The 27,507-nt window shown below is 42.6% G+C and overlaps 1 protein-coding gene across 2 annotated transcripts in view; it reads right to left on the bottom strand.

Annotated features, from left to right (window-relative positions):
* The window catches only part of RNF121 (ring finger protein 121), a 69,532-nt gene that overhangs the window by 25,375 nt on the left and 16,650 nt on the right, over window positions 1-27,507 (bottom strand). Inside the window, exons 2-3 of one of the 2 annotated variants that reach the window (XM_033207476.1) lie at window positions 13,397-13,434; window positions 9,485-9,626 (exon numbers count right to left, since the gene is read on the bottom strand). In XM_033207476.1, coding sequence (XP_033063367.1) covers window positions 9,485-9,626; window positions 13,397-13,434 — 180 coding nt within the window. The remainder of the gene's footprint in view (window positions 1-9,484; window positions 9,627-13,396; window positions 13,435-27,507) is intronic. The other variant, XM_033207477.1, reaches the window with a different exon arrangement.

Here is a 27,507-nt window from a genome sequence, read left to right as displayed (position 1 = left end):
TAGTGAACTGCCATGATCTCAGTTCACTGCAACCTCAAACTCTTGGGCTCAAGTGATCCTTCCACCTCAGCCTCCTGAGTAGCTGGGACTACAGGCATGCACCACCACACCTGGCTACGTTTTGTATTTTTTGTAGAGACAGGGTTTGGCCATGTTGCCCAAGCTGGTCTTGAACCTCTGGGCTCAAGTGATCTGCCCACCTCAGCCTCCCAAAGTGCTGGGATTAAAGGCATGAGTTACCCCACCCAGTCTGCTTACATTTTAAAAATTAGTTTCATAACTTTACCTTTCATAATTAGGTCTTTATGTTGAGTCTCCTTTGTATTCAGTATTATGTACAAATCCAGTTTTAATTTTTCTCCTTGTGGTGAGCCAGTTTTCTCAACTAATCTACTTAACAATGAATACCTTCTTACTGATTGGTGGTTACATCTTTATTGTACATTAAATTCCCATCTATCTCTGAGATCTGCATTTTGTCCCACTGGTCTGTTTGTCTATTCTTATAGTGTATCTTAAGGTAAGGTAAGTCCCTGTCTTGGTAGTTGCTTTCTTTCTTGCTTTATTTTTGAACTTTAGGTAGAAAAAAAAATAAATTATTCAAATTCTTTGGTTAATAAACATTCTCATCATTAGACCATGCATGGACCACTTTTAATTTTTTAAAGTTATTATTATTTTGTCTTTTTTTAAATGACAGAGTCTCACTCTGTCACCCACACTGGAGTACAGTGATGTGATCATAGTTTACTAAAGCCTTAAACTCCTGGGCTCAAGCAATCTTCCCACCTCAGCCTCCTAAGTAGCTGGCATTACAGGTGCACACCACCACACTCAGCTAATTTTTTAATTTTTAGAAGAAACGGGGTCTCCCTGCATTGCCCAGGCTGGTCTGGAACTCCTGGGATCAAGTGATCCTTCTACCTTAGTCTCCCAAAGCGCTGGGATTACAGGTATAAGCCACTGTGTCAACCAAAACTACTTTTGTGGTTTCAAAAACCAAAAACTTTTCCATTTTATCCATCTTTGAGTATACAGTTCAATAACGGTATGTATTACTGTCTGTTACTATTCTGTAACAGATCTCCAGAACTTTCTTGTCTTGCAAAATGGAAACTCTATAGCCCCTAATTCCCCCCACCCCCTAGCCATCATTCTACTTTGTTTCTATGAATTGACTACTTTAGATATCTCATATAAGTGGAATCATATCGGTCTCTTTGTGACTGGCTTATTTCACTTAGTATGTCTTCAAGGTTCATCCATCCTGTACCACATGACATAATTTCTTCACTTTTTACATTAATTATTTAATAACATGATAAATACTGAACCCACAAATGAACCTAAGATGTGAAACATCTAAAATTACTTATATCTAGCTATGTGCTCTTCTCTATCCTATCCTGCAATCTCTCTTCTATACAAGGTTACCATTATCTGGAATCTTGATTGTATTCCCTTGCTTTTTAAAATACGGTTTTGTCTTGGCACGGTGGCTCATGCCAGTAATCCCAATACTTTGAGAGGTCAAGGTGGGAGGATTGCTTGAGCCCAGCAGTTGGAGACCAGTCTTGTCAACACAGGAAGACCCCCATCTCCAGAAAAAAAAAATTTTTAATTAGCAAGGTATGGGTGGTGCACACCTGTGGTCCCAATTACTTGGGAGGCTAAGGTGGGAGGATCAACAGAGCCCAGAAGGTTGAGGCTGCAGTGAGCTGTGATCATGCCGCCACACTCCAGACTGGGTGACAGAGAAAGACCCTGTCTCAAAATAAAGTAAAATATGGTTTTATCACACAGATACATAATTTTAAAACACACTGTTTATGCATAACACAAACTTAGCCAAAAAAAAGAAAACATACCACTGAAGTTTCCATTATTTTTACCTTTCTATAAAAAGTGTCAACTTATAGGTGGTCTTCTAGGGCTTATCTTTTGTACTCAATATTATACCACTAAGCTTCATCCTTACCATTATTTGTAGCTATAGTTATTTATATTTTGTTTTTATAAGTATGTCATATGTATTATTTTATATTTCATTATGTGAATATATCACAACTAACTTACCCATTCACCTTTACGTATTGTCATTTTCAAATTTTTGCTACTGTAAATAGTGTTGCTATGAAAAATCGTAAGAGGGGCCGGGCACAGTGGCTCACATCTGTAATACCAGCACTTTGGGAGGCTGAGGCAGGTGGATCACCTGAGGTCAGGAGTTCGAGACCAGCCTGACCAACATGGTGAAACCCTGTTTCTACTAAAAAATACAAAAAGTAGTTGGGCATAGTGGCGGGCACCTGTAATCCCAGCTACTCGGGAGGCTGAGGGAGGAAAATTGCTTGAACCCAGTAGGTAGAGGTTGCAGTGAGCTGAGATCATGCCACTGCACTCCAGCCTGGGCAACAGAACAAGAGTCTGACTCAAAAAAAGAAGAAAGAAGAAAGAAAAATCCTAGGAGGGTGTACCAAAATCTTCTCCTGCCATATAGCTAGGAATTAAACTCCCAGATCATAGAGAGTTTAATTTAAAAACAGTTTGAAACTTTTTTTCAAAGTGGTTTCTCCACAAAGGAAACAATTTAACTGAGCACAGCCCCAGCATGGGAATAGAAAGGATCAACAAATATCTACTGACTGAACAAATAAATAGACAGTACACAATAAATACTAGCTAGTGTTATTAATTATGTCTGAGTAATTACATAAGTGGTAATGTCCCAACTATACTTATGCTCTGCTTCTCCTCCCTAGAACTGACCTTTAACCTACTGCAGATTTGAGAATTGTAAAATTCGTGGCTATGGCTATTACCTAAAATATGCCCAGGCAGGCAGAAGAACTTTGTAAGAACCAAGATAGAAAATCAGGAATAGCAAGATGGGCCATCCAAACAGAATAGCAAAAGATAGAGTACTTAGCCAACAAGATTGTTCATAAATTGGGCCAGGGGTGGTGGCTCACACCTGTAATCCCAGCACTTTGCAAGGCCGAGGCAAGTGGATCACTTAGGTGGATCACTTGAAGTCCAGAGTTCGAGATCAGCCTGGCCAACATGGTGAAACCCCTTCTCTACTAAAATACAAAGAGTTAGCTGGGCATGGTGACAGGAGCCTGTAATCCCAGCTACTTGGGAGGCTGAGGCAGGAGAATCGCTCGAACCCGAGAGGCGGAGACCGCAGTGAGTGGAGAGCACGCCACTGCACTCCAGCCTGGGCAACAGAAAAGGACTTCGTCTTAAAGAAAAAAAAAAACAGATCATTCATAAATCTAGTCTATAAAAATTTCTCTACCAATTCTACAAATAAAATCAAATGACTAACTGGGGAAAGATATCCATAGCAAATATGTCAAAAGGCTTATTCCTGACATACAAAGAGCTCTTACAAATCAGTAAGAAACATTCCAAAAGAAACCTGAGCAAAGGAAAGAAAATGTACCAAATATACCACATGGCTCAAGCTGTGAATAATACAGCTTATGAATAATACTTACGTATAGTACTTAATAATGTAAACAATGAATATTTATTTAAAAATTGGGAGGAGGAAATGTTTGTAGTATGTGAGGGGTATAGGTATAGCAGTATAAGATAATTATTACCGCCAGGCGCCGTGGCTCATGCCTGTAATCCCAGCACTTTGGGAGGCCGAGGTGGGCAGATCACAAGGTCAGGAGATGGAGACCATCCTGCCCAACATGGTGAAACCCTCTCTCTACTAAAAATGCAAAAAGTAGCTGGGTGTGGTGGCACGAGCCTGTAGTCCCAGTTACTCAGGAGGCTGAGGCAGAAGAATCGCTTGAACCCAGAAGGCAGAGATTGCAGGGAGCCGAGACCATGCCATTGCACTTCAGCCTGAGTGACACAGCGAGACTTTGTCTCAAAAAAAAAAAAAAACAAACAACAACAACAACAAAAAACATATAATTATTACCTTCCAAAGTAGGAAGTCAATATATAATATTTAAAAGTAGAAAATTATACATCAGTATAAACATGTTATTTAAAAAACACAAATATTATATTTAAATAATATAAAGTAGAAATTTATACATCAGTAAAAACATTCTATTTAAAAAACACAAGGCCAACTGTGGTGGCTCATGCTATAATCCCCACACTTTGGGAAGCTAAGGCAATAGGATCACCTGAGGCCAGGAATTCAAGACCTGCCTGAGCAATATAGCGGGACCTAACTCTACAAAAAATTTAATCATTTGAACCCAGGAGGCAGATGTTGCAGTGAGCCAAGATCACACCACTGTACTCCAGCCTGGGCAACAGAGACCCTGTCTCAAAAAAAAAGAAACAAAATTACTATGCAGTCATTAGTTTAAGAGGATGATATACACACCAATACGGATAGATATTTGAGATAGTATTAGGTGGAAAATGCTGCAGAACCTAATGGATGTCAAAAACATCTAAAAATTTATAAACATATACTTGCAGATTTTTCCTATCTATAACAAATTGATTAACAGTGGTTCCCTCTGGACATTTTTGATTTCTATGTCACATACTGTTATATTGTTCAAATTTTTGATAACAAATATATATAACTTTTGCAGAATGAAAACCTCATCCTATCTCTAGGCAGGTCTGCTTCATCCTCTAACAAGAAGACAGGCCTTCACCTCTTATGGGTAATTCAATTTGATACAGATTTCAGAGCTAACTGGGAGGACTTCAAGACGTCCAGTCAACCATTCCATAAAAAATCACAAACATCCCCTCCACAACGTTCCTGACAGGAGGTTGCTAACTCCTACTAAAACACAGCTTGTAATAGGAAGACCAGGCACGGTGGCTCACGCCTGTAATCCCAACACTTTGGGAGGCCAAGGCAGATGGATTGCTTGAGTTCAGGAGAGTGAGACCCGCCTGGGCAACCTGGCAAAACCCTCTCTCCACCAAAAATACAAAAAATTAGACTGGTGGTATGGCACGCACCTGTAGCCCCAGTTACTTGGAAAGCTGAGGTGGGAGGATCACCTGAGCCTGAGGAAGTCGAGGCTGCAGTGAGCCAAAATCACCAAACTGCACCACTGCATTCCAGGATGGGCAATCAGAATAAGACCTTGTCTCAGGGAAAAAAAAGGTATCCAACTGGAAAGGAAGAAGTGAAACTATCTCTACTTTCAGATGACCAATTTTACATATAAAAAATCCTTAAAAAATACTTTAAAAACTATTAGAGCTAATAAATTCAGCAAAGTTGGAAGATTAACAGAAAACGATCTGTTGAAGTTCTATATATTAGCAATGAATAATTCGAAAAGGAAATTTTTTAAAATTCCATTAACAATGGCATCAAAAAGAATAAAATACTTAGGAATAAGTTTAACAAAGGAGGTGCAAGACTTGTACACTGAAAATTACAAAACATTGATGAAAGAGATTAAAGACCCAAATAAATGAAAAGATACACTGTGTTCATGTACTGGAAGATTAATATTGTTAAGATGGAAACATTTCCCCAAACAATTTAGAGAAATCAATCCAATCCTTATCAAAATTCCAACTGCTTTTGTTTGTAAAATGGAAACGTTGATATTAAAATTAATAAGGAATTGCAAGGGACTCAGAATAGCTGAAATAATCTTGAAAAAGAAGAACAAAGTTGAGGAACATACTTTCCAATTTCAGAACTTACTACAATGCTACAGTAATCATAACAATGTGGTACCTGCAAAAGAACAGACATATAGATCAACGGAATAAAACTGAGAGTACAAAAATAAACCAACGTATCTTTGATCAGTTGATTTTTGACAAGACTGCCATGACCATCCAATGGAAAAAGAAGTCTCTTCAATAAATGATGCTGGGACAACTGGCTATCCACATGCAAAAGAACGAACCTAGATCCTTATCTCACACCATTTACAAAAACTCAAAATGGACCAAAAATCCAAACGTAAGAGCTAAGACTATAAAACTCTTTTCTTTTTCTTTTTTGCAGTCGGGGAGGTGAAGGAGTCTTGCTCTGTCATCAGGCTGGAGTGCAGTAGTGTGATCTTGGCTCACTGCAACCTCCGACTCCCTAGTTCAAGCCTCAGCCTTCCGAGTAGCTGGGATTACAGGCATGTGCCACCACGCCCAGCTATTTTTGTATTTTTATTAGAGACGGGGTTTCACCATGTTGGCCAGGCTGGTCTCAAACTCCTGACCTTGTGATCCGCCCACCTCGGCATCCCAAAGTGCTGGAATTACAGGCGTGAGCCACCGCACCTGGCCAAGACTATAAAACTCTTCAAAGAAAACATAGGGGTAAATCTCTATGACCTTGGATTTGGTAATGGATTCTCAGATATGACACTAAAAGCACAAGCAATAAAAGAAAAAATAGATATACTGGACTTCATCAAAATTTAAAACTGTTTATGCGTCAAAGGACACTACCAGTAAAGTGACAAGACAAGACAACCGATAAAATGTGAGGAAATATTTGAAAATCATATATCTGATAATGGTCTATTATCCATATTATATAAAATACTCTAACAACCCAACAAAAAGACAAAAATTTCAACCAAAAATTGGGCAAAGACTTAAACGAACATTTCTCTAAGGAAAATATACAAATGACCAATAAGTACATGAAAAGATGCCCAACGTCATTAGTCATTAGGGAAATACAAATCAACACCACAATGACATCCACATCCACTAAAGTAGCTATAATAAATAAAATTTTTTTTAAAAAATGGAGTGAAAGAAGTCTTGATGAGAATGTGGAGGAATGAAAAACCCAATCCACTTTAGGTTAGAATGGAAAATTGTGCAGCTTCTGTGGAAAACAGTTCGGCAGTTCCTCAAAACATTAAACACAGAGTTATCACATGACTCAGCAATTCCACTCCTAGGTAGATTTCTTTTCTTATTTTCTAAAGATATGAGTTTAAGTTTCTCAGTGTAAGATGTGCTATCATGTTAGCATATCCTCTCACCAATAAAATTTAGCATTATGTTTACAGGATGTGGCAGTAATGAGAAAACTGCACATTCCCAGTACAACAGGCCTCATTAAGTCACAGACACGTTTCCTGTTAAGAATTAACTAGTGGCTGGCCGGGCGCGGTGGCTCAAGCCTGTAATCCCAGCACTTTGGGAGGCCGAGACGGGCGGATCACGAGGTCAGGAGATCGAGACCATCCTGTCTAACACGGTGAAACCCCGTCTCTACTAAAAATACAAAAAATTAGCCGGGCGAGGTGGCGGGCGCCTGTAGTCCCAGCTACTCGGGAGGCTGAGGCAGGAGAATGGCCTAAACCCGGGAGGCGGAGCTTGCCGGCCACAGCACTCCAGCCCGGGCAACAGAGCGAGACTCCGTCTCAAAAAATAAAAAAAATAAAAAAAATAAAAAAGAATTAACTAGTGGCCAGGCGCGGTGGCTCAAGCCTGTAATCCCAGCACTTTGGGAGGCCGAGACGGGCGGATCACGAGGTCAGGAGATTGAGACCATCCTGGCGAACACGGTGAAACCCCGTCTCTACTAAAAAATACAAAAAACGGCCAGGCGCGGTGGCTCAAGCCTGTAATCCCAGCACTTTGGGAGGCCGAGACGGGCGGATCACGAGGTCAGGAGATTGAGACCATCCTGGCGAACACGGTGAAACCCCGTCTCTACTAAAAAAATACAAAAAACGGCCAGGCGCGGTGGCTCAAGCCTGTAATCCCAGCACTTTGGGAGGCCGAGATGGGCGGATCACGAGGTCAGGAGATCGAGACCATCCTGGCTAACACGGTGAAACCCCGTCTCTACTAAAAAATACAAAAACTAGCCGGGCGAGGTAGCGGGCACCTGTAGTCCCAGCTACTCCGGGAGGCTGAGGCAGGAGAATGGCGTGAACCCGGGAGGAGGAGCTTGCAGTGAGCTGAGATCCGGCCACTGCACTCCAGCCTGGGCGACAGAGCAAGACTCCGTCTCAAAAAAACAAAAAAAAAAAAAACAAAAAACTAGCCGGGCGAGGTGGCGGGCGCCTGTAGTCCCAGCTACTCGGGAGGCTGAGGCAGGAGAATGGCATAAACCCAGGAGGCGGAGCTTGCAGTGAGCCGAGATCGCGCCACTGCACTCCAGCCTGGGCGACAGAGCGACACTCTGTCTCAAAGAAAAAAAAAAAAAAGAATTAACTAGTGAATAACACATCAGTGGTTTTCTAACAGTGCTATGATGAGTCCTAGAGATTTCAGAGGGGGAAGCAGGGGTGTTAGGGTTACCCAACCCTCATATCAAGCAGAGCAGCCTCAACTGTTTTCCAGATTGAGTTTTTCCTTAAGATAATGTTTAAAGAAAGGATTCCACACTTAAGGAAAAAGTTCTTATTGAAAATTACTGCAGTGCATATATGCATACTCACTTTCTTCAGAATAGGTTGTAAAAATATTTGCAGATTAGCCAAAATTATATAATTTAAAATATTTCTACATATAAGCCCAGAAATGCCAAGGGGGCTTTCACTCATTTATGAGTTTACTGCACCCCCTGGCTCAAGCAATTCTCCCACCTCAGCCTCCCCAATAGGTGGGATTACAGGTGTGTGCCAACCACTCCTGGCTTGTGTCTTTCCACCTAAAGTGAATTTACTATAGACAGCATATCGATAAATGAGGAGATTTTTAAAACCAATCCGCCAATCTGTCTTCTAATGGAAGAATTTAATCCATTTATATTTAAAGTGATTACTAATAAGGAAGAATTAACTTCTGTCATTTTGCTATTTGTTTTCTGTATGTCATTCCCCCCACCCCCATTTCATCCATTACTGTTTTTTCTTTTTCTTTTTCTTTTTCTTTTTTTTTGAGACAGGGTCTTGCTCTGTCTCCCAGGCTGAAGTGCAATGGCACGAGCACAACTCACTGCAGCCTTGACCTCCCAGGCTCAAGGAATCTTCCCACCTCTCAGCTTCCCCAGTAGCTGAGACTACAGGCGCAGGCCACCACGCTCAGCTAATTTCTGTATTTTTTGTAGATACAGGGTTTTGCCATGTTGCCCAGGCTAGTCTTGAACTCCTGAGCTGAAGCCATCTGCTCAACCTCAGTCTCCTAAAGTACCAGGATTACAAACATGAGCAATCACACCCGGCCCTTTTTTAAAAAAATTTAGATTAGTGTAATCTAGATCCTGTAAGATTCATGAGAGGCTTAGTGTTCCCAGTCAAGTGATCTTTGCTCTCTCCAATTGAATAGTTTCTGATGATTATTTCCTTCATGAATCTGTCCCACAATGTTTCGAAGGGAAGACCTATCTTTTCTGCCTATGAACGTAGTCTTATGTCCTATCCTTTTCACCCTCTGAATCACCTGACCCTTAGACACACACACTCCCAAATACACTATTCATCATTCATACATAAAGTTCATTGTTATTGTCTTTCTCTACCTCCATGTGGCCTGGGTTAGGCTGGGCCCTAGAATACTTAGAAAGGGTCTCTTGATGACTGACAAAGAAGTAAGAAGCAAAGTGGCTTACATTGTAGGAGCGTGGGTGCCTCTGTTTCCACTGCACCAGGAGCAGCTGGGCCACCACCAAGGTAGCGATGAGGATGAGGACCATTTCAGCATGCATAGCTTCGTGGCCACGGTGTTTGGCATGCATGCGTGCATGCTCGACCCTGAAAGCCAAACACATGGGGTGAATCAAGTCAGGGATGCTGTAGTGATAAAGGGACAGTGCTTTCCAGGGACATCCCACCAGTACAAAGCTCGGAACACATTCCCTGATTCATAGCTGCAGGGTACCACACAAATTAGGGGCTAGGACACACACCCTAACAGACAGGCATGTGGAGATAAAATACAGGCTCTACAGACCCCAGCAACCAAGCCTAGATATTGGAATTAGAGCTAAGTGGTCTGCTGCCTGCCCCCATGGCAGAAACTACTGACACCTTTCCTGTAACATGAAGGAGGCCCCAGGAGAAACCCGCACCATTGCCCATTTCAAGCCTATTTCAACCTGACGCTGGAACGAGAAAGTAACCCAAAGAGGTTATAGCCATAAAGTCTCATACTCTCAGTCACCAATATTTATGACAGCAGTAAAGGAGTAACACTGCAAAGGTATGCTGATTCCAGGATTAAAGTCTTACCTTTATTCATTCTATCCTCTCTGCCAGGGTCAGAAATCCTTAAGACTAGTTAAAGCCTAAAAACTCTGGACTGCTTCACCTTTATATTAATCCAACAGTGACTTTACCCTCAGTATCCACAGGTAAACAGCCTCCTCAAAGGCTCAAGGAAGTTTAGTAATTAGAGAGTACAGCTGGAAACATTTTATTAATCTAAAGCTGGCATTCTCTGTTCTTAAAGACTGGCAGCAAGTGATTCCTTCGGCCAACACTGGCTAAAAACTTGCTCTAAGAACAGTCACTACTACCACTCTGGGTCACAGTCATCCAAAGGAGAGGGATGAGGAAGGAATTAGAGGCCGGGTGCAGTGGCTCACACCTGTAATCCCAGCACTTTGAGAGGCTGAGGCCGGAGGATCACTTGAGGTCAGGAGTTCGCGATAAGCCTGGCCAACATGGCAAAACCCCGTCTCCACCAAAAATACAAAAACTAGCTGGGTGTGGTGGTGCATGCCTGTGATCCCAGCTACTTAGGAGGCTGAGGCAAGAGAATCGCTTGAACCTGGGAGGTGGAGGTTGCCGTCAGCCGAGACTGCAACACTGCACTCCACCCTAGGCGACAGAATGAGACTCCGTCTCAAAAAAAAAAAAAAAAAGAAATAGAAGAGAAGAATTAGAGAGAAAATCAAATACATCAGAAAGTGTGGAAAAGGGAAAATTTAAATAAATAATAAAATCAAATACAAATGTAACTTGAGTCATAAGCTTTTATACAATTCCCATTACACCAGGATATTTAGGACGGAGGAAAATGACAACATAAATGGTATCTTCAAGGAAGTTCCATGGGCAGTGAAACATTAACAGCAAAAATAACCTGGAAGGATGAATTATAGATAAACAATAAAGCAAATATAACAAAAAGTTAAGTGTAGAACCCAGGTAGTTAAGTATAAAGGTGTTCACTGTACAATTCTTTCAACTTTTCTACGTATTTAAAGTTTTTCTTAACAAAATGTAAGGGGGGAGGCCGGGCGCGGTGGCTCAAGCCTGTAATCCTAGCACTTTGGGAGGCCGAGACGGGCGGATCGCAAGGTCAGGAGATCGAGACCATCCTGGCTAACACGGCGAAACCCCGTCTCTACTAAAAACTACAAAAAACTAGCCGGGCGAGGTGGCGCCTGTAGTCCCAGCTACCTGGGAGGCTGAGGCAGGAGAATGGCGTGAACCCGGGAGGCGGAGCTTGCAGTGAACTGAGATCCGGCCACTGCACTCCAGCCTGGGTGACAGAGCGAGACTCCGTCTCAAAAAAAAAAAAAAAATGTAAGGGGGGAAAACTTGGTGGGCAGAGTGGGGAAAAGAAAGGCCAGTCGGTAAGCCTCAGCATCTAAGGGTTCATCTGATATAAAACTTTACCCTGGGTGGGAGAATCTGACAGAAAGATAATAGGATTGGGAGTTCGAAACTTAGATTCACGCCCACCTATATGGCCCTAGCCAATTAACCTCACATCTGTACATCACAATTTCTTCATCTGTCAAAAGGAGTCCATATTTTTTCTGCCTGCTTCAAGAGTTGTTGTGAGAATAGGCTAAGAGGGTAGAGCACACTTAAAAACACCTAAGGGCTATGAGGAGTTATAAAGATAGCAAGAGATAAGTTTCTTGTTCTCAGACAACATATACGTGAAAGGATATGGACAAAATGAAGTCAAAGAATGATCTAGAAAAGACCAGAGAAGTCATCCAGCTCAAGTTTCCACCCAATGCAAAAATCATTTTTGCAATCTTTGCTTGAATACGTCCACTGGCTGAGAACACATGCCTTTTAAGGTAATCTATTTTAGAACCAGCAGTGTCTGGCACATTGTAGGTACATATATATATATATATTCTTTCTTTTAGAGAGAGAGTCTCGCTCTGTCATCCAGGCTGGATAAACTGCAGCCTCGAACTGCTGGGTTCAAGGGATCCTTCTACCTTGGCCTCCCAAAGTGCTGGGATTACAGGTGGGAGCTATCACACCTGGGAAGGTACTAATATTTGCTTATAAATGAATAAAATCCCAATGCTTTAGGGACAGAAAGCTCATTACCTCTCAATATACCTTGACTATTAAAGACATTTCTGACAATGAGAAAAAAAATCTATCTTCTTATAGCTTCAGTCCATTAGACCTAATCCCATACTCCATAACAACAAAGGACATATGGGCTCTTCTTTCCCAATGCTACCCCTTCAAAGATTTATCATGATGTTATTCAAACAAAACAAAACTATCCTGATCCTACCACTATTTTCCTGTGCCCTTTGAGGCTAACAGTTCTAGATCTTTTAATCACTATTCATATCACATGATATGAAGACTATTAATCCGGGTTGTCTTCTACACATGATCCAGTTAAAGATCTTTTTAATAATATGCCATGCTTAGAACAAAATATTTTTGACCTCAGCAGAGCAGACCACAGTGGCACTGTCACCTCTCTTACAGCAGATAGCATATTTCTACAAACATCTAAATTATTCAGAATATTTTGGTAGCTGAGGTACACAACTGGTGCATACTGAGCTTAAAATCACCTAAAATCACACTGGGTTTGTCATGTGAACAGATATTTTTGCCATTCTATGTTAAATCTAAATAAAATCAATAGGTTTTTTCTATTACATTCTACGGTTGATATCACCTCACTGGTTAGTCACCTTGTGAAGTTCACGGGGCAGGCACTCTGAAACCCTTTTACTGATGAGAAATCATTACAAGATATATGTTGACTCATTCTATTTACAAAACAAGTTAGTTGCAGAGTTGAGAACGAAGATACATCTCCCATTTTCTTAACCAGAGCTCCCCATCCTATATCATGGATAATGATGATGATGTTAATGATAATCATCTTCGAAGCAGTTAACACTTACTGGAAGCTTACCACATGCCAGGCACTCTTCTAAGAATTTCACATATATTAATCCTCACAACTCTATGAGGTATAGATATTGTTCTGATCCTTATTTTACAAATGGGGCAAAGTAAGGTTGTGAGAAGTAAAGTAACTTGCTCAAAAATCACACAGCTAGTAAATTGTAGAAATGGTATTGAAACTCAGATAGATGATTTGGTCCAATCATCTACTTACACAATCAAGACTAAGAGAGCAACCCAGGTACTTAGAGAGATCCCAAAAGTCCAGTCCTACTGGTCATGAGCCACTGCCTCCTACTGACAGGAAAGCAAAATGGGTAGACGTATCGCTCAATTAGCTGGGTTCACCTGAACTTCCTAGACTGCAAGGCCCGAACCGCCACACTTACCTCCATTGCTCCTCTGGAGAGAGGTCTGACATATCAACCTGTAGAAAGACACCACCAGAAAAATCCGTTACTGTCTTAAAACTGTGCCTGCCAATATAAGGTGCTCACACATTTATCAGTATCTTCAAGGAATTAGAGAAGCTTCAAGTCTTAGTATCTCTATGAAGCCTTACCAACCATTCTATTTCACACTGATCTCTCCCTTCTTTAACCACCTAGTTTGGCTCATGTCTATGACTGAATGTGTTGCACGTCTGTGCTAGGCAATAAGGGCAGAAGAGGACAAGAATCCTTAACTCCAAAGATGCTCACAGCCTAGTGAGAAAGACAGACATAAACAGAAAATTTATCTGTTACATAATAAAGACTAGCTATAGAATAAAGAGGTACCTTGCCTTTTAACCTTTTAACCCAAACTGGGGTGTTTTAGACTAGGGAAGGCTTTATGGAGGAGATGTGGATTATCCAGAAGAAATAAGAGAAATATGTTCTAGGCAAAAGGACTAACATAGACAGGAAGGAATAAAATTGCATAGTACACAAGCAATTGAGTGTGGCTAGAGCAAAAAGTATCAATCAGGATTAGTGGGAGACAGAGTTAAATATAACACCATATGACTCTAAATGGCCCTATGGTAGCCATTAGGCTACACTGGACCCGGCAAACTGAACTTAGTTCTTGCCCTGCTGCTATTAACTAACAATAACACTAGTCATCCAACCTCAAAGTTCTGGTTCTATTTGGTAGTCTTATCTTTTCAGAGCTTGTTTTTCAACTGTGGCACTACTGATATTTTGGGGTGGTTCATTCTCTGTTGAGGAAAGTGTCCTGTACATCGCCATAGCATCCCCCTAGTTGAAAACCACTGCTCGCCGGGCGCGGTGGCTCAAGCCTGTAATCCCAGCACTTTGGGAGGCCGAGACGGGCGGATCACGAGGTCAGGAGATCGAGACCATCCTGGCTAACACGGTGAAACCCCGTCTCTACTAAAAAGTACAAAAAAAAAACTAGCCGGGCGAAGTGGCGGGCGCCTGTAGTCCCAGCTACTCTGGAGGCTGAGGCAGGAGAATGGCGTGAACCCGGGAGGCGGAGCTTGCAGTGAGCCGAGATCGCGCCACTGCACTCCAGCCTGGGTGACAGAGCAAGACTCCATCTAAAAAAAAAAAAGAAAAAAGAAAACCACTGCTCTAGAGTAATACTATATTCTTTGAGTTTAGGGCTCAAGTCTTCTACCTCCCTGCAGTCATACACAAGCATACCCAAGTACTCAGTACATAAGTCACTCAATGCATTCTTATACTGAATTGAGCTGAAAATGTTCTTTGATCTGATCTACAGAAGAGAGACAAGGCCTTAGAAATACTCAAATCAATCAACAACCATTCCTTTAGTACTTAAGATGTTCAGGGTCCTCTTACCCACTGTTCTGATAACTTCAGGAAAGTCCCATAAGTTGAACATTTGAAATAATAACATAGGTAGAACTCCATTCTACTACTGAGTCAAATAAGCACATATTTACCAGGCATCCTTTATGTATGTGTACTGGAAATGTCCATCACTATTGAAGGCAGGCTTTCCAGCTTCTACATCTCCCAGCTAAGTCAAAAAATAAATTTACCAGGACTTTGCCTAACCAATCTGGGTAATGAAGTCAACATCCCTCCTTCCTTTTCCTACCCACACTGCCTCACAGAATTTATTCAGGTGCCCTGACTCAGGTCTTCATCTCCCAGAAGAATAGAGGTCAGATACTATGAGAGAACACATAGGAGGTACCTGAGCAGGCAATTATGAATCACACTTCTAAATAACAATCCGTGCACAGGTTTCAAGCTACATGTCGAAACTCTTTTCTTCTTCTTCTCCAACTTGGACCTGCATCTTACCAAGCCTGTCTATTCATTGTCCCAAGACATGTGGGAACCATTTCTGTCTCTGGGCCTTTGCATACCCTTCCCACTGCTTACAATGCCCTTCCCTATTTTTCATTGTTGTTGTTGTTGTTGTTTGTTATCCACATCCTAGCTATCCTTTAAGAACTCAGCTCCAACTGCAACTTTCCTGATTCCCTAGCCTAGGGAATTTGGTCCTCCGCCTTTCTCCAGCATGGATATTTCTCTTTTTTACTCAAAGTGTGGCTCATGGACTGGCAGTACCAGCATCATCTGGGTGCTAGATAGAAACATAACATCTCAGGTACCACTCCAGACCCACTGAGTCACAATCTGCCTTTTAATAAGAACTCCAGATGATCAATATGTACATTAAATTTGAGAAGTACTGTTCTATGTTAGTCATTCAGTCTCATGTTATCTTAGACATCCTTTCTAAATGGTCTGACTGCTTGTCTCTAGCACCAGGATAGGGCAAGCAAGAGATCTGAGGCTCAAAATTTAAGGAAGCACGCACTCTCAGGTACCCATCCTGCACTTGCATGACCTTAAGAGTGAATGGCCCTCTAAAGTTTATACCCCAGCACCTTGTTTCCCTCACCCTCGTCCTGGCCCTGTATATGTTTATTTGCTTCCATCCCATGAACCTATTAGTTCCCTCAGAGCCAAGACACACTTTATACTGATTTATGTCTTTCAAGGAGAATAGCACAGAGCTGAGCATATATTAAGCACTCAACGAGTACTTGTGGAATTGAAGAAAATTCTCTTTATTAAGGGAAGCAAGTATGCTGACAAACCAGCACCTCACCTGCAGATGCTTAAATTGTATAGAGTAAGCCAACACTTGAAAAATAACTGGCCGGGCGCGGTGGCTCAAGCCTGTAATCCCAGCACTTTGGGAGGCCGAGACGGGTGGATCACGAGGTCAGGAGATCGAGACCATCCTGGCTAACACGGTGAAACCCCGTCTCTACTAAAAAATACAAAAAATTAGCCGGCGAGATGGCAGGCGCCTGTAGTCCTAGGTACTCGGGAGGCTGAGGCAGGAGAATGGCGTAAACCCGGGAGGCGGAGCTTGCAGTGAGCCGAGATCGCGCCACTGCACTCCTGCCTGGGCGACAGAGCCAGACTCCGTCTCAAAAAAAAAAAAAAAAAAAGAAAAATAACTAACAAGCATCTGGGAAAGGAGTATTCATCTGACACCAGGGAAATCATCTTAAAAACTATGTAACAAAACAAAGCAACTACCTGTTCAAGGAAGCAAATCCAATGAGGGGGAAACTAGGAAAACCTGGAATACTAGGCCAGGCATGAAGGTGCCTCTCCTTGACATAATGGACCAAGCATGCTACTGTCTATGGCTTAGTTTCTCCATCTAGAAAATAGAGAAATAAGACTTCTGACTTCATTATAGAGCTGTGAATAAAGTATAATCAAGGTGATCAAGTGATTTCATTGCCTTTCCTCCTGGGAAAGTGGACATATTTTAAAACTACTAGAAGAAGACAGCGATAATTGAATGTTGGTGAAGCAGAGGACAGCAATGCTGTCAGAGCCTCAGGGAAAGCAGCTCAGAAGGGCAAGCACTAAGGCTGAGACTAGACTTGAGGCTTAGAGGATCATTAGCACTTCATGGAGTACTACAAATGTTAAGAGTAAGACATGATCTGGCTTTAATATTTGCCTCCTGACCAAAAAAGGTTATTTAAGTTACATCCAAACCAGTCTTCTGGCTCCAATAAAAAAAATAAGGGAAGGTATAAACTATGGCTATAATTAACCTGTACCATCTGGAAAGACATCTTTCTTTGCTCCCTCATTAAGGAGTTTATTCATTTGGGGCCAAGCACTAACCCAGTCTGAAGGCACCTTATCCAAAGTTCAGGTGGCTAATTAGGTAAGGCTCTCAAGGTAAGGGTACTTACTGATTCATGAGCCCTTATCCAACTCCTAAGACCTACAGCTTCTTTTTTTTTTTTTTTTTTTTTTGAGGCAGAGTCTCGCTCTGTCGCCGGGACTGGAGTGCAGTGGCCAGATCTCAGCTCACTGCAAGCTCCGCCTCCCGGGTTTACGCCATTCTCCTGCCTCAGCCTCCCAAGTAGCTGGGACTACAGGCGCCGGCCACCTCGCCCGGCTAGTTTTTGTATTTTTAGTAGAGACGGGGTTTCACCGTGTTAGCTGGGATGGTCTCGATCTCCTGACCTCGTGATCCGCCCGTCTCGGCCTCCCAAAGTGCTGGGATTACAGGCTTGAGCCACCGCGCCCGGCCGGCCTACAGCTTCTTAATGCTAGCCAATCGCTCCCAACTAGGATCGCACAAGGCCCCCAGTCATGCCCAGATTTGAAAGATGTTAAACCAAAAATAAATGCTAGGCAGAGAGCAAGAGAAAATTTTGCTAAGATGGAAAATGATGAGAAGTTGACTGCTACATTTTTTTTAGGTGCAAAAGACTCAGTGATTCACTAATGTATGCCCACAAACAGGTCTCCTGTCCCCCCAAAATATAATAAACTCTATGATCTCTGCATCTGTAGGCAGGCTGCTCATTTTGTTCCTTAAGGCCCTTTCTTTAACCAAACCACATTCTGCCTTACTGCAAAACTCTGGCCAAATCCTTCTGGTCTCTAGAAGGCTCTTTAGACAGACCCCATTTATTGAAGAAACATCTTCTACTGCCTTGCTACGTGTGGTCTACAGCCTAGCACCAAGAGTACCCTGAGAGCTTGTTAAGAAATAGAAAATCGCAGACTCCACCCCAGACCTCCTGAGTCAGAATCTGAATTTTAATAAAATACTGAAGTAATTCATATGTACATTAAAGTTTGAGAAGCACTGCTACTACATCCCAGCACTCACATTCAAAAATTGCATCTACAGCCATATGCATCTGTACACCTGACTCTTTATTTAACAACTTTACAGAGATCTAACTCACATACCATAAAATTCACCCATTTAAAGTATGCTACTCTGAGGTTGGGCATGGTGGCTCATGCCTGTAATCCCAGCACTCTGGGAGTCTGAGGCAGAGGATCTCTTGAGGCCAGGAATTTGAGACCAGCCCGGGCAACACAGCGAGAACCCATCTCCACGAAAAATAAATAAATAAATTAGCTAGGCGTGGTGGCGTGCGCCTGTAGTCCCAGCTACTTGGGAGGCTAAGGCAGGAGGATTGCTTAAGCCCAGGAGTTTGAGGTTGCAGTGAGCCCTGATCACAGCAATGCACTACAGTCTGGGTGACAGTGCAAGACCCTATCTCTAAAAAAATAAATAAAATGTACTATTCTGTACAAAATCTCAGACAAGAGGAATATTTTTTTCTTTGAGTTCTATTGTACAGCATGGGTAATACTGTTCATAACAGAATATTATACATTTCAAAATTGCTGAGAGTGATTTTTTAAATGTAGTCACCACAAAAAAATGTTAAGTATTTGAGGTGATCAATATGTTACTAGCTTGATTTAATTATTCCACATTGTATTTATAATTTTTTATTTTATGTTTTTTTTTTTTTTTGAGACAGAGTCTCGCTCTATTGCCCCAGCTAGAGTGCAGCGGCACGATCTCAGCTCACTGCAACCTCTGCCTTCCAGGCTCAAGTGATTCTCTCGCCTCAGCCTCCTGAGTAGCTGGGATTACAGGTATATGCCACCACACCCGGCTAATTTTTGTATTTTTAGTAGAGACAGGGTTTCACCATGTTGGCCAGGCTGGTCTTAAACTTCTGACCTCAAGTGATCTGCCCGCCTCAGTCTCCCAAAGTGCTAGGATTACAGGCGTGAGCCACCAAGCCTGGCCATGTATTTATAAATTATAACATCACTCTGTATTCCACAAACTTACACAAATATATAAATTGTCAATTTAAAATTTTTTAAAATTAAGTATACTATTCAGAGATTTTTAGTATATTCACAAAGTTGTGCCACTACCACCACTAAGTTGAGAACATTTTTGTCACCTCAAAATAAAATTATGAGCCAGTAAAAAAAAAAAAAAAAAAAAAAATTATGAGCCAGTTAGCAGTCACTCTCCCTTCTCCCTGCAGCCCAAGGCAACCACTAATTTACTTTCTGTCTCTATCTATAGATTTGCCTATTCCAGACAATTCATATAAATGGGATCATAAATATATGGTATGGTGTTTTGTGACTGGCTTCTTTTCACTTTGCATAATTCTTTCAAGGTTCATCCACTTTGTAGCATGTACTGTAGTTCATTCCTTTGTATTGCCAAAGAATATTCCATTGTATAAACATCACATTATTTATCCATTCATCAGCTGATGAATGTTGGCATCGTTTCTACTTTTTTGCTATTATAAATAATGCTACTATGAACATCCATCTTTAAATTTCTGTGTGAATATATGTTTGCATTTCTCTTGAGTGTATACCTAGAAGTAGAATTGCTGGATCATATGGTAAGTCTCTGCTTAACCTTTTGAGCAACTAGCAAACTGTTTTCTCACAGCAGCTGTACCATTTTATAGTCCCACCAGCAGTGTGTGAGGGTTCCAATTTCTCCATATCCTTCCCAGTACTTATAATCTCTTTCTGATTAAAGCATCCAGTGAGTATGAAATGGTATCTCAATGTGGTTTTGATTTTCCATTTCCCTGATAGCTAAATGATGTTGAACTTCTTTTCATGTGCTCTTTGGCCACTTGTGTATCTTCTTTGGAGAAAAGTCTATTCATAGCCTTTATCTATGTTTTTTTTGGTGTCTTTTTTTAAAGAGACAGGGTCTTACTATGGTGCCCAGCCTGGAGTAAAGTGGCTTTTCACAGGCATGATCATTGTACATTAGAGCCTCAGATCCCTGGGCTCAAGCAATTCTCCCACCCCAGCCTCCGATGTAGCTGGGACTACAGAGGACTACTGTCTGCAGGGGCCTGGGTTGTATCTCACTCCCACTTTTTACCCTAAAAAATTGGTTCAGGGCAACAAACTACCCTTCTCAGTGAAGAAAAAACAATGTACATCCTAATCTGGCACAGGTCTTTACTTGCTGTATGTCAATGGATAGGGTACCTCTCTCTACACCTCAGTTTCCTCATTTATAAAATGAGAGAGTTGGCTTAGATGACTTTCATTATTGCATTTTTTTTTTTTTTTTTGAGACCGAGTTTTGCTCTTGTGCAATGGCACAAGCACTGCTCACTGCAACCTCCGCCTCCCGGGTTCAAGCGATTCTCCTGCCTCAGCCTCCCCAGTAGGTGGGATTACAGGTACAAGCCATCACACCTGGCTAATTTTTGTATTTTTAGTAGAGACAGGGTTTCAACCTATTGGCCAGGCCAGTCTCAAACTCCTGACATAAGTGATCCACCAACCTCGGCCTCCCAAAGTGCTGGGATTACAGGCGTGAGCCACCATGCCCAGCTATATCAATAAAAATCTACCAAGCGACTACCATATGCATACACCAAAAATGTCCATCACTCAGAGGATGACCTCCCACCCTGGCTTCAAGCATCTGCTAACTGTAAAGGGCCCTAAACTCTGAAACCCAATCCTCTACTTCTTTGGCTGAGCAACCTAGCATTTCACACAACTCAGCTGATCCTTCTATATTGAAGACTGATCAACTAAACAAAAGAGAATTCTTTTTTTATGGTTTTTGGGTTTTTTTGTCTGTGTTGTGTGTGTGTGTGTGTGTGTGTGTGTTGCTGTGTTTTGTTTTTGAGATGGAGTTTTGCTCTGTCACCCAGGATGGAGTGCACTGATGCAATCTTGGCTCACTGCAACCTCTGCCTCCCAGGTTTAAGCAATTCTCTGCCTCAGCCTTCAGAATAGTTGGGATTATAGGCACGTGCCACCACGCCCGGATAATTTTTTGTATTTTTTTTCAGTAGAGATGGGGTTTCACCATCTTGGCCAGGCTGGTCTTGAACTCCTGACCTCGTGATCCACCCACCTCGGACTCCCAAAGTGCTGGGATTACAGGTGTGAGCCACCGCGCCCGGCCGTGTATGTGTGTTTTAAGATGAAGTCTTACTCTGTCGCTCAGGCTGGAGTACAGTGGGAGTACACGATCTTGGCCTCCTGGGTTCAAGCGATTCTCCTGCCTTAGCCTCCCAAGTAGCTGGGATTATAGACACGCACCACCAAACTCAGCTAATTTTTGTAGTTTTAGTAGAGATGGGGTTTTCACCATTTTGGCCAGGCTGGTCTTGAACTCCTGACCTCAAGCGATCTGCCTGCCTGGGCCTCCCAAAGTGTTGGGATTACAAGCATTAGCCACCATACCTGGCCTGTTTTTGTTTTTTTGAGACAGGGTCTCACTCTGTCGCCCAAGCTGGAGTGCGGTACTGCAATCATAGATCACTGCAGTGTCGACTTTCCAGGCCCAAGCAATCCTCCCGCCTCAGTTTCCTGAGTAGCTGGGACTATAGGCATGCACCACGACACCCAGCTAATTCTGAAATTTTTTGCAGATAAGGGGTCTCCACATGTTGTCCAGGCTGCTCTTGAACTCCTGGGCTCAAGTGACCCACTCACCCCAGCCTCCCAAAGTGCTAGGATTACAGGCGTGAACCACCATGCCCAGCTGAGACTTCATTCTTTCACAAAACATTAGAGAGGAAGAAGCCCAACCTTTGCCCTTGATGTATTCACAGTCCAAGAAGTAGGGAGAGACAGACTATTAAACAAAATATAGTATGATAAGGATAACCTTTGACATATACACAAAATGCTGTGTAAGCGCCAGAGAAAAAGATTAGCTAGCTCATGAACCTGGTAGGTTCAGCACAACCAGGCTGACTGTCTCTATCTGGTGGGGTTCAGATACTGTGGTCTTCTGTGTGATTAAGATAACAAGTGAAGTCCAAAGGTTCACAGGCTACCACATTTGTAGCTCCCCATTCTCCTCTCATTCACATTCTTCCCCAACTCCTTAGCTTTGCCAAGAATTCAAGGCTAATAAGTTGAAGTAGAAACCTCATCTTTCAGGCCACCAAAGTCATAAATCAGCTGGAGATCATGCAGACACTGGATATGCTTAGACTGACAAGGGTGGCACACTTTGGGCAGTGAAGTGAAAGTAGATGTTGGCTGTAACAGCAGATGTGGCTGCTGCAGCTGCTGCCTGCCCTTCACCCCCTCCCCTCCTACCATCATCAGAAAGCACATCCTCCAGGCCAGTTGAGTTGGTAAGTTTTTGTTTTTGTTTTTTGAGACAGTTTCACTCTGTTGCCCAGGCTGGAGTGCAGTGGCACAATCTCGGGTTACTGCAACCTCCACCTTCCAGGTTCAAGCGGTTCTCGTGCCTCAGCCTCCCAAGTAGCTGGGGCTACAAGTGCACGCCACCACACCAGGCTAATTTTTGTATTTTTAGTAAAGATGGGGTTTCACCATGTTGACAAGGCTGGTCTCAAACTTCTGACCTCAAGTGATCCAACCGCTTCAGCCTCTCAAAGTGCTGGCATTACAGGCGTGAGCCACTGCACCTGGCCAAAAAGCTTTTTAAATTAAACTTTTCAAATTTGGGAGCACCTAAGTTTGCTTCTTTGGTTCTTCAATTGCTATCCCATCGAATTCCTATTTTTCAGTCTGGCTTCTTCCTTACCTGGTCCTCCTCTCTCTCTCTTTCCTACATGCACTGCAGTTTTCCATATACCCAAACATTTTACCCATCTTTAAAGATCTAATCCAGGTGTCACTTCCTCCAGAATCCTTCAGAACAGAACTATCCTATAAACTCCTAAGGCCTTTACAGCCTGGACGGTTCATGTGCTGATCATATCTAAATATCTATAAAATCTCCCTTGAGTTTTTCATTGCCATAGTGCCTTAGTTCAGATTTTATCCCTTGCTCTTTCTCTAACAATTGCAGTGGCCTCCAAAATGATCTCCTCAACTCTAACCTTGCCAGCACAGATTCATGACACAGGAGCAGACACAGTGATCTTTATTAGACACACACCTGACTGCATCATCCTACTACTTTGACAAACTTTAATGACTTTCTATTGCCTTGGGGTTAAAGTTCAAACTCCTTAGTAGGACACACAAGGGACTTCATAATATGGCCCACCCAGCTATCTTATTTCACCACTCTCCACCAAATGGCTTATATTCCAGCCACACTGAACCATCTATCTCTTTCATCCCTCAGTGCTTTCTTTGGCTACTGCTGTCTTTTCTCTCTAGAATTCTCCCCTCACTTTCACTCTTTCACTGCCCTTTTTTTTTTTTTTTTTTTTGAGACAGGTCTTACTTTTACTTTGTCACTCAGGTTGTAGCACAGTGGCTTGATCATAGCTCACTGCAGTCTCAACCTCCTGGGCTCAAGGGATCCTCCTGCCTCAGCCTCCTGAGTAGCTAGGACTATAGGCACATGCCACCATGCCTGGGTAATTTTTCCATTTTCTGTAGAGATGGGGTCTCAATATGTTTGCCCAGACTGGTCTAAAACTTCTGGGTTCAAGTGATCCTCCAGCGCCAGACTCCCAAAGTGATTGGATTACAGGTGTGAGCCACCATGCTTAGCCATATCATCCACTTTAAGTGAGAAATTCAATTATTGTTAGTATATTTAAAATTAGATGCAACCAGCCAGGCACGGTGGCTCACATCTGTAATCCTAACACTTTGGGAGGCCAGGCAGGCAGGTAACCTGAGGTCAGTAGGTTGAGACCACCCTGGGCAACATGGTGAAACCCTGTCTCTACTAAAAATACAAAAGTTAGCCAGGTGTGGTGGCACATGCCTGTAATCCCTACTACTAGGGAGGCTGAGGCAGGAGAGTCGCTTGAACCCAGGAAGCGGAGGTTGCAGCAAGCCGAGATCACACAATTGCACTCCAGCCTAGGTGACAGAGCAAGACTGTCTCAAAAAAAAAAAAAAAGAGCCAGATGTGGTGGCGAGTACCTGTAATCCCAGCTATTCCAGAGGCTGAAGCAGGAGAACCACTTGTACCCGGGAGGCAGAGGCTGCAGTGAGCTGAGACGGCACCACTGCACTCTAGCCTGGGTAACAGAGGGAGACTCTCTCCAAAAACATGATGATAGTAAATAAAATAAAATAAGATGCAACCATCTTATTTTAAATGATTTCCATCACAAAACAAACAAACAAACAAAAAAACACAGAACAACAAAAAAAAACCTCATGCTCATTTACTAACTCCTCATTCCCACCCCCAAACCCTGGTAACCATTAATTTCTTTTATACTGCTATATATTTGCCTTTTTTGGACCTTTCATACAAATGAATTCATTCAGCAGCTGAGTGTGACAGCAAATGCCTGTAAACCCAGCTACTCTGTGGAGGGTGAGGGGGAAAACCGTGTGAGTCAGGAGTTACAGACCATCCTGGACAACACAGCAAAACCTTATCTCAAAAATAAATAAATTCATTTATTGAGTATGTGATCTTTTGTGACTGTCTTCCTTCACTTATCAAAATGTTTTCGGCCAGGCACGGTGGCTCACGCCTGTAATCCCAGCACTTTGGGAGGCCAAGGCAGGCGGATCATGAGGTCAGGAGATTGAGACCATCCTGGCTAACACGGTGAAACCCCATCTCTACTAAAAATACAAATAATTAGCTGGGCATGGTGACGGGCGTCTGTAGTCCCAGCTACTCGGGAGGCTGAGGCAGGAGAATGCGTGAACCTGGGAGGCAGAACTTGCAGTGAGCCGAGATCGCGCCACTGCACTCCAACCTGGGCAAGAGAGGGAGACTCCCTCTCAAAAAAAAAAAAAAAAAGTTTTCAAGGATCACCCATCACCCATGCTATAGCACTTATCAGGAGTTCACTCCTTTTCTTACTAAATAATATTCCATTGTATAGCCAGGCACATTTTATTTATCCTTTCATCAGTTGATAGACATTTAGGTTGTTTCTACTTTGGGGCTATTACGAGTAACGTTCCTATCAACTCTTGCGTATAAGTTTCTGTGTCAATTTTTCTTTCTTTCTTTTTCTTCTTTTTTTAAAGACAGAGTCTTACTCCCAGGCTGGAGTGCAGTGGCACAAAGATAGCTCACTGTAGCCTCGACCCCCTGGGCTCAAGTGATACTCCCACCTCAGCCTCCCAAGTAGCAGGGACTACAGAAACGCGCCACCGTGTCTGGCTATTTTTTATTTTCAGGGGAGACAGGGTCTCCCTGTGTTGCCCAAGCTGGTCTTGAACTCCCAGGTTCAAGCGATCCACCCTCCACAGCCCCCCAAAGTGCTGGAATTACAGGTTTAAGTCACTGGACCCGGCCTTTTGCCCATTTTTTACTAGTTTTTTTTTTTTATTATTATTGATGAGTTGTAAAAGCTCTTTATATGTTCTACAGACAAATACCTTATTAATATATGATTTGCAAACAGTTTTTCCCATTTAGCCATCCTAGTGGATCTGAAATCGTTCAAGGATCTTTTGAGTCTCATTCTTTGTATTTCAGAGAACTAGTTCATAATCTGGTATACGGTATGTGTTCAATAAATGACAGACAGATGTTAAATAATATTAACTGCTTTGGAAACAAGGATAAATGGCTTACTTGTTCAGCATCCCCTTCACACTTCACACCTAGTACTAGACACAAAGCAAATGCTTGGAAAATACTCAGACACTGAGTAACTCTCTCTTAATTCTCTCTTGAACAAACAGTAGGGATGATATTGCAGAAGAATCCAGAGGAACTGGGAAAGCCATCTGAAACAGCCAATGACTGCTAAGTTTAAAAGTGACTCCTTTTGACACAGTGGCCATGTGAAAAAAATTAAAAATCTTAAAAATAAATTTAAAAAAGTGAATCTTGGCCAAGCATGGTGGCTCATGCCTGTAATCTCAACACTTTGGGAGGCCGAGGCAGGAGGATCACTTGAGGCCAGGAGTTGGGAGATCTGCCTGGGTACCATAGCAAGACTCCATCTCTACAAAAAATTTAAAAATTAGCCAGATGTAGTGGCACACACCTGTAGTCCCAGCTACTCAGGAGGCTGAGGCAGGAGGATCACTTGAGCCCAGGAGGTTCAGACTGCAGTGAGCCATGATCACACCACTGAACTCCAGCCTGGGTGACAGAACAAGACTCTGTCAAAAAAAAAAAAAAAAAAAAAAAGGCCGGGCGCGGTGGCTCAAGCCTGTAATCCCAGCACTTTGGGAGGCCGAGAGGGGCGGATCACGAGGTCAGGAGATCGAGACCATCCTGGCTAATACGGTGAAACCCCGTCTCTACTAAAAAATACAAAAAACTAGCCGGGCGACGAGGCGGGCGCCTGTAGTCCCAGCTACTCGGGAGGCTGAGGCAGGAGAATGGCGTAAACCCGGGAGGCGGAGCTTGCAGTGAGCTGAGATCCGGCCACTGCACTCCAGCCTGGGTGGCAAAGCGAGACTCCGTCTCAAACAAAAAAAAAAAAAAAAAAAAAAGTGACTCTTCCTTATAAGACAAATACTAACATAATCCTACTTGATCTTTAATAGCCAGCAGTAAATACTTTCCAAACTTAACATAGCATACAGTAGGACTGAAGGAAGCTTTAGGGAGAAGGGAAAACCAAAGTTCACAGCTGGTAGTACCAGAAGGCCTAGGTCAGTGGGATAAGAAATATATCTACTATCTTTTCCTTCCTTCCTATTACTCAATCTACAAACTTAATTCAGGTCCTTCAACCTCATGTACTTCATGAGTCACTGTGTCACCCAAGTTCAAATCTTCTAGTGTCCTCATGCTGTCTGTGAAAGTAAGAACTCCTTAGTAGACTACACAATGCCCTTCACAGGAGCACTGAGAGTGAGCTCTCAGGACCACACAAGGCCATGACCTGACCCCTAGCTGTCTTTCCAGTTTTACCTTCCTCTGCTCCCAGCTCCTTTGGGACTTAACATAGGCTCTTCTGCAGTATATATAATACATCAGAAAATATGTGCATTTTAGAATGAGATAAATCTGGAAGCCCTACTTGCCGGGATTAAGGCAAATTTTTCCTGTCCCTTAATCCCTCCTCCATTTCTGCCCCAAGAATGATCTTTCTATAATGCACATCTGACCCATGTCATTCACCTAAGTTCCTTTTTTTTTGAGACGGAGTCTCGCTCTTTTGCCCAGGCAGGAGTGCAGTGGCATAATCTCGGCTCACTGCAACCTCCACCTCCCAGCTTCAAGTCATTCTCCTGCCTCAGTCTCTCAGGTGGCTGGGATTACAGGTGCACAACACTACGTCTGGTTAATTTTTTGTATTTTTAGTAGAGACGGGGTTTCA

The sequence above is a fragment of the Trachypithecus francoisi genome, unplaced genomic scaffold, assembly GCF_009764315.1.
Source record: "Trachypithecus francoisi isolate TF-2019V2 unplaced genomic scaffold, Tfra_2.0 Lachesis_group8, whole genome shotgun sequence".
Classification (NCBI taxonomy): Eukaryota; Metazoa; Chordata; class Mammalia; order Primates; family Cercopithecidae; genus Trachypithecus; species Trachypithecus francoisi.
This window is presented reverse-complemented; position numbering and strand designations above follow the sequence as displayed.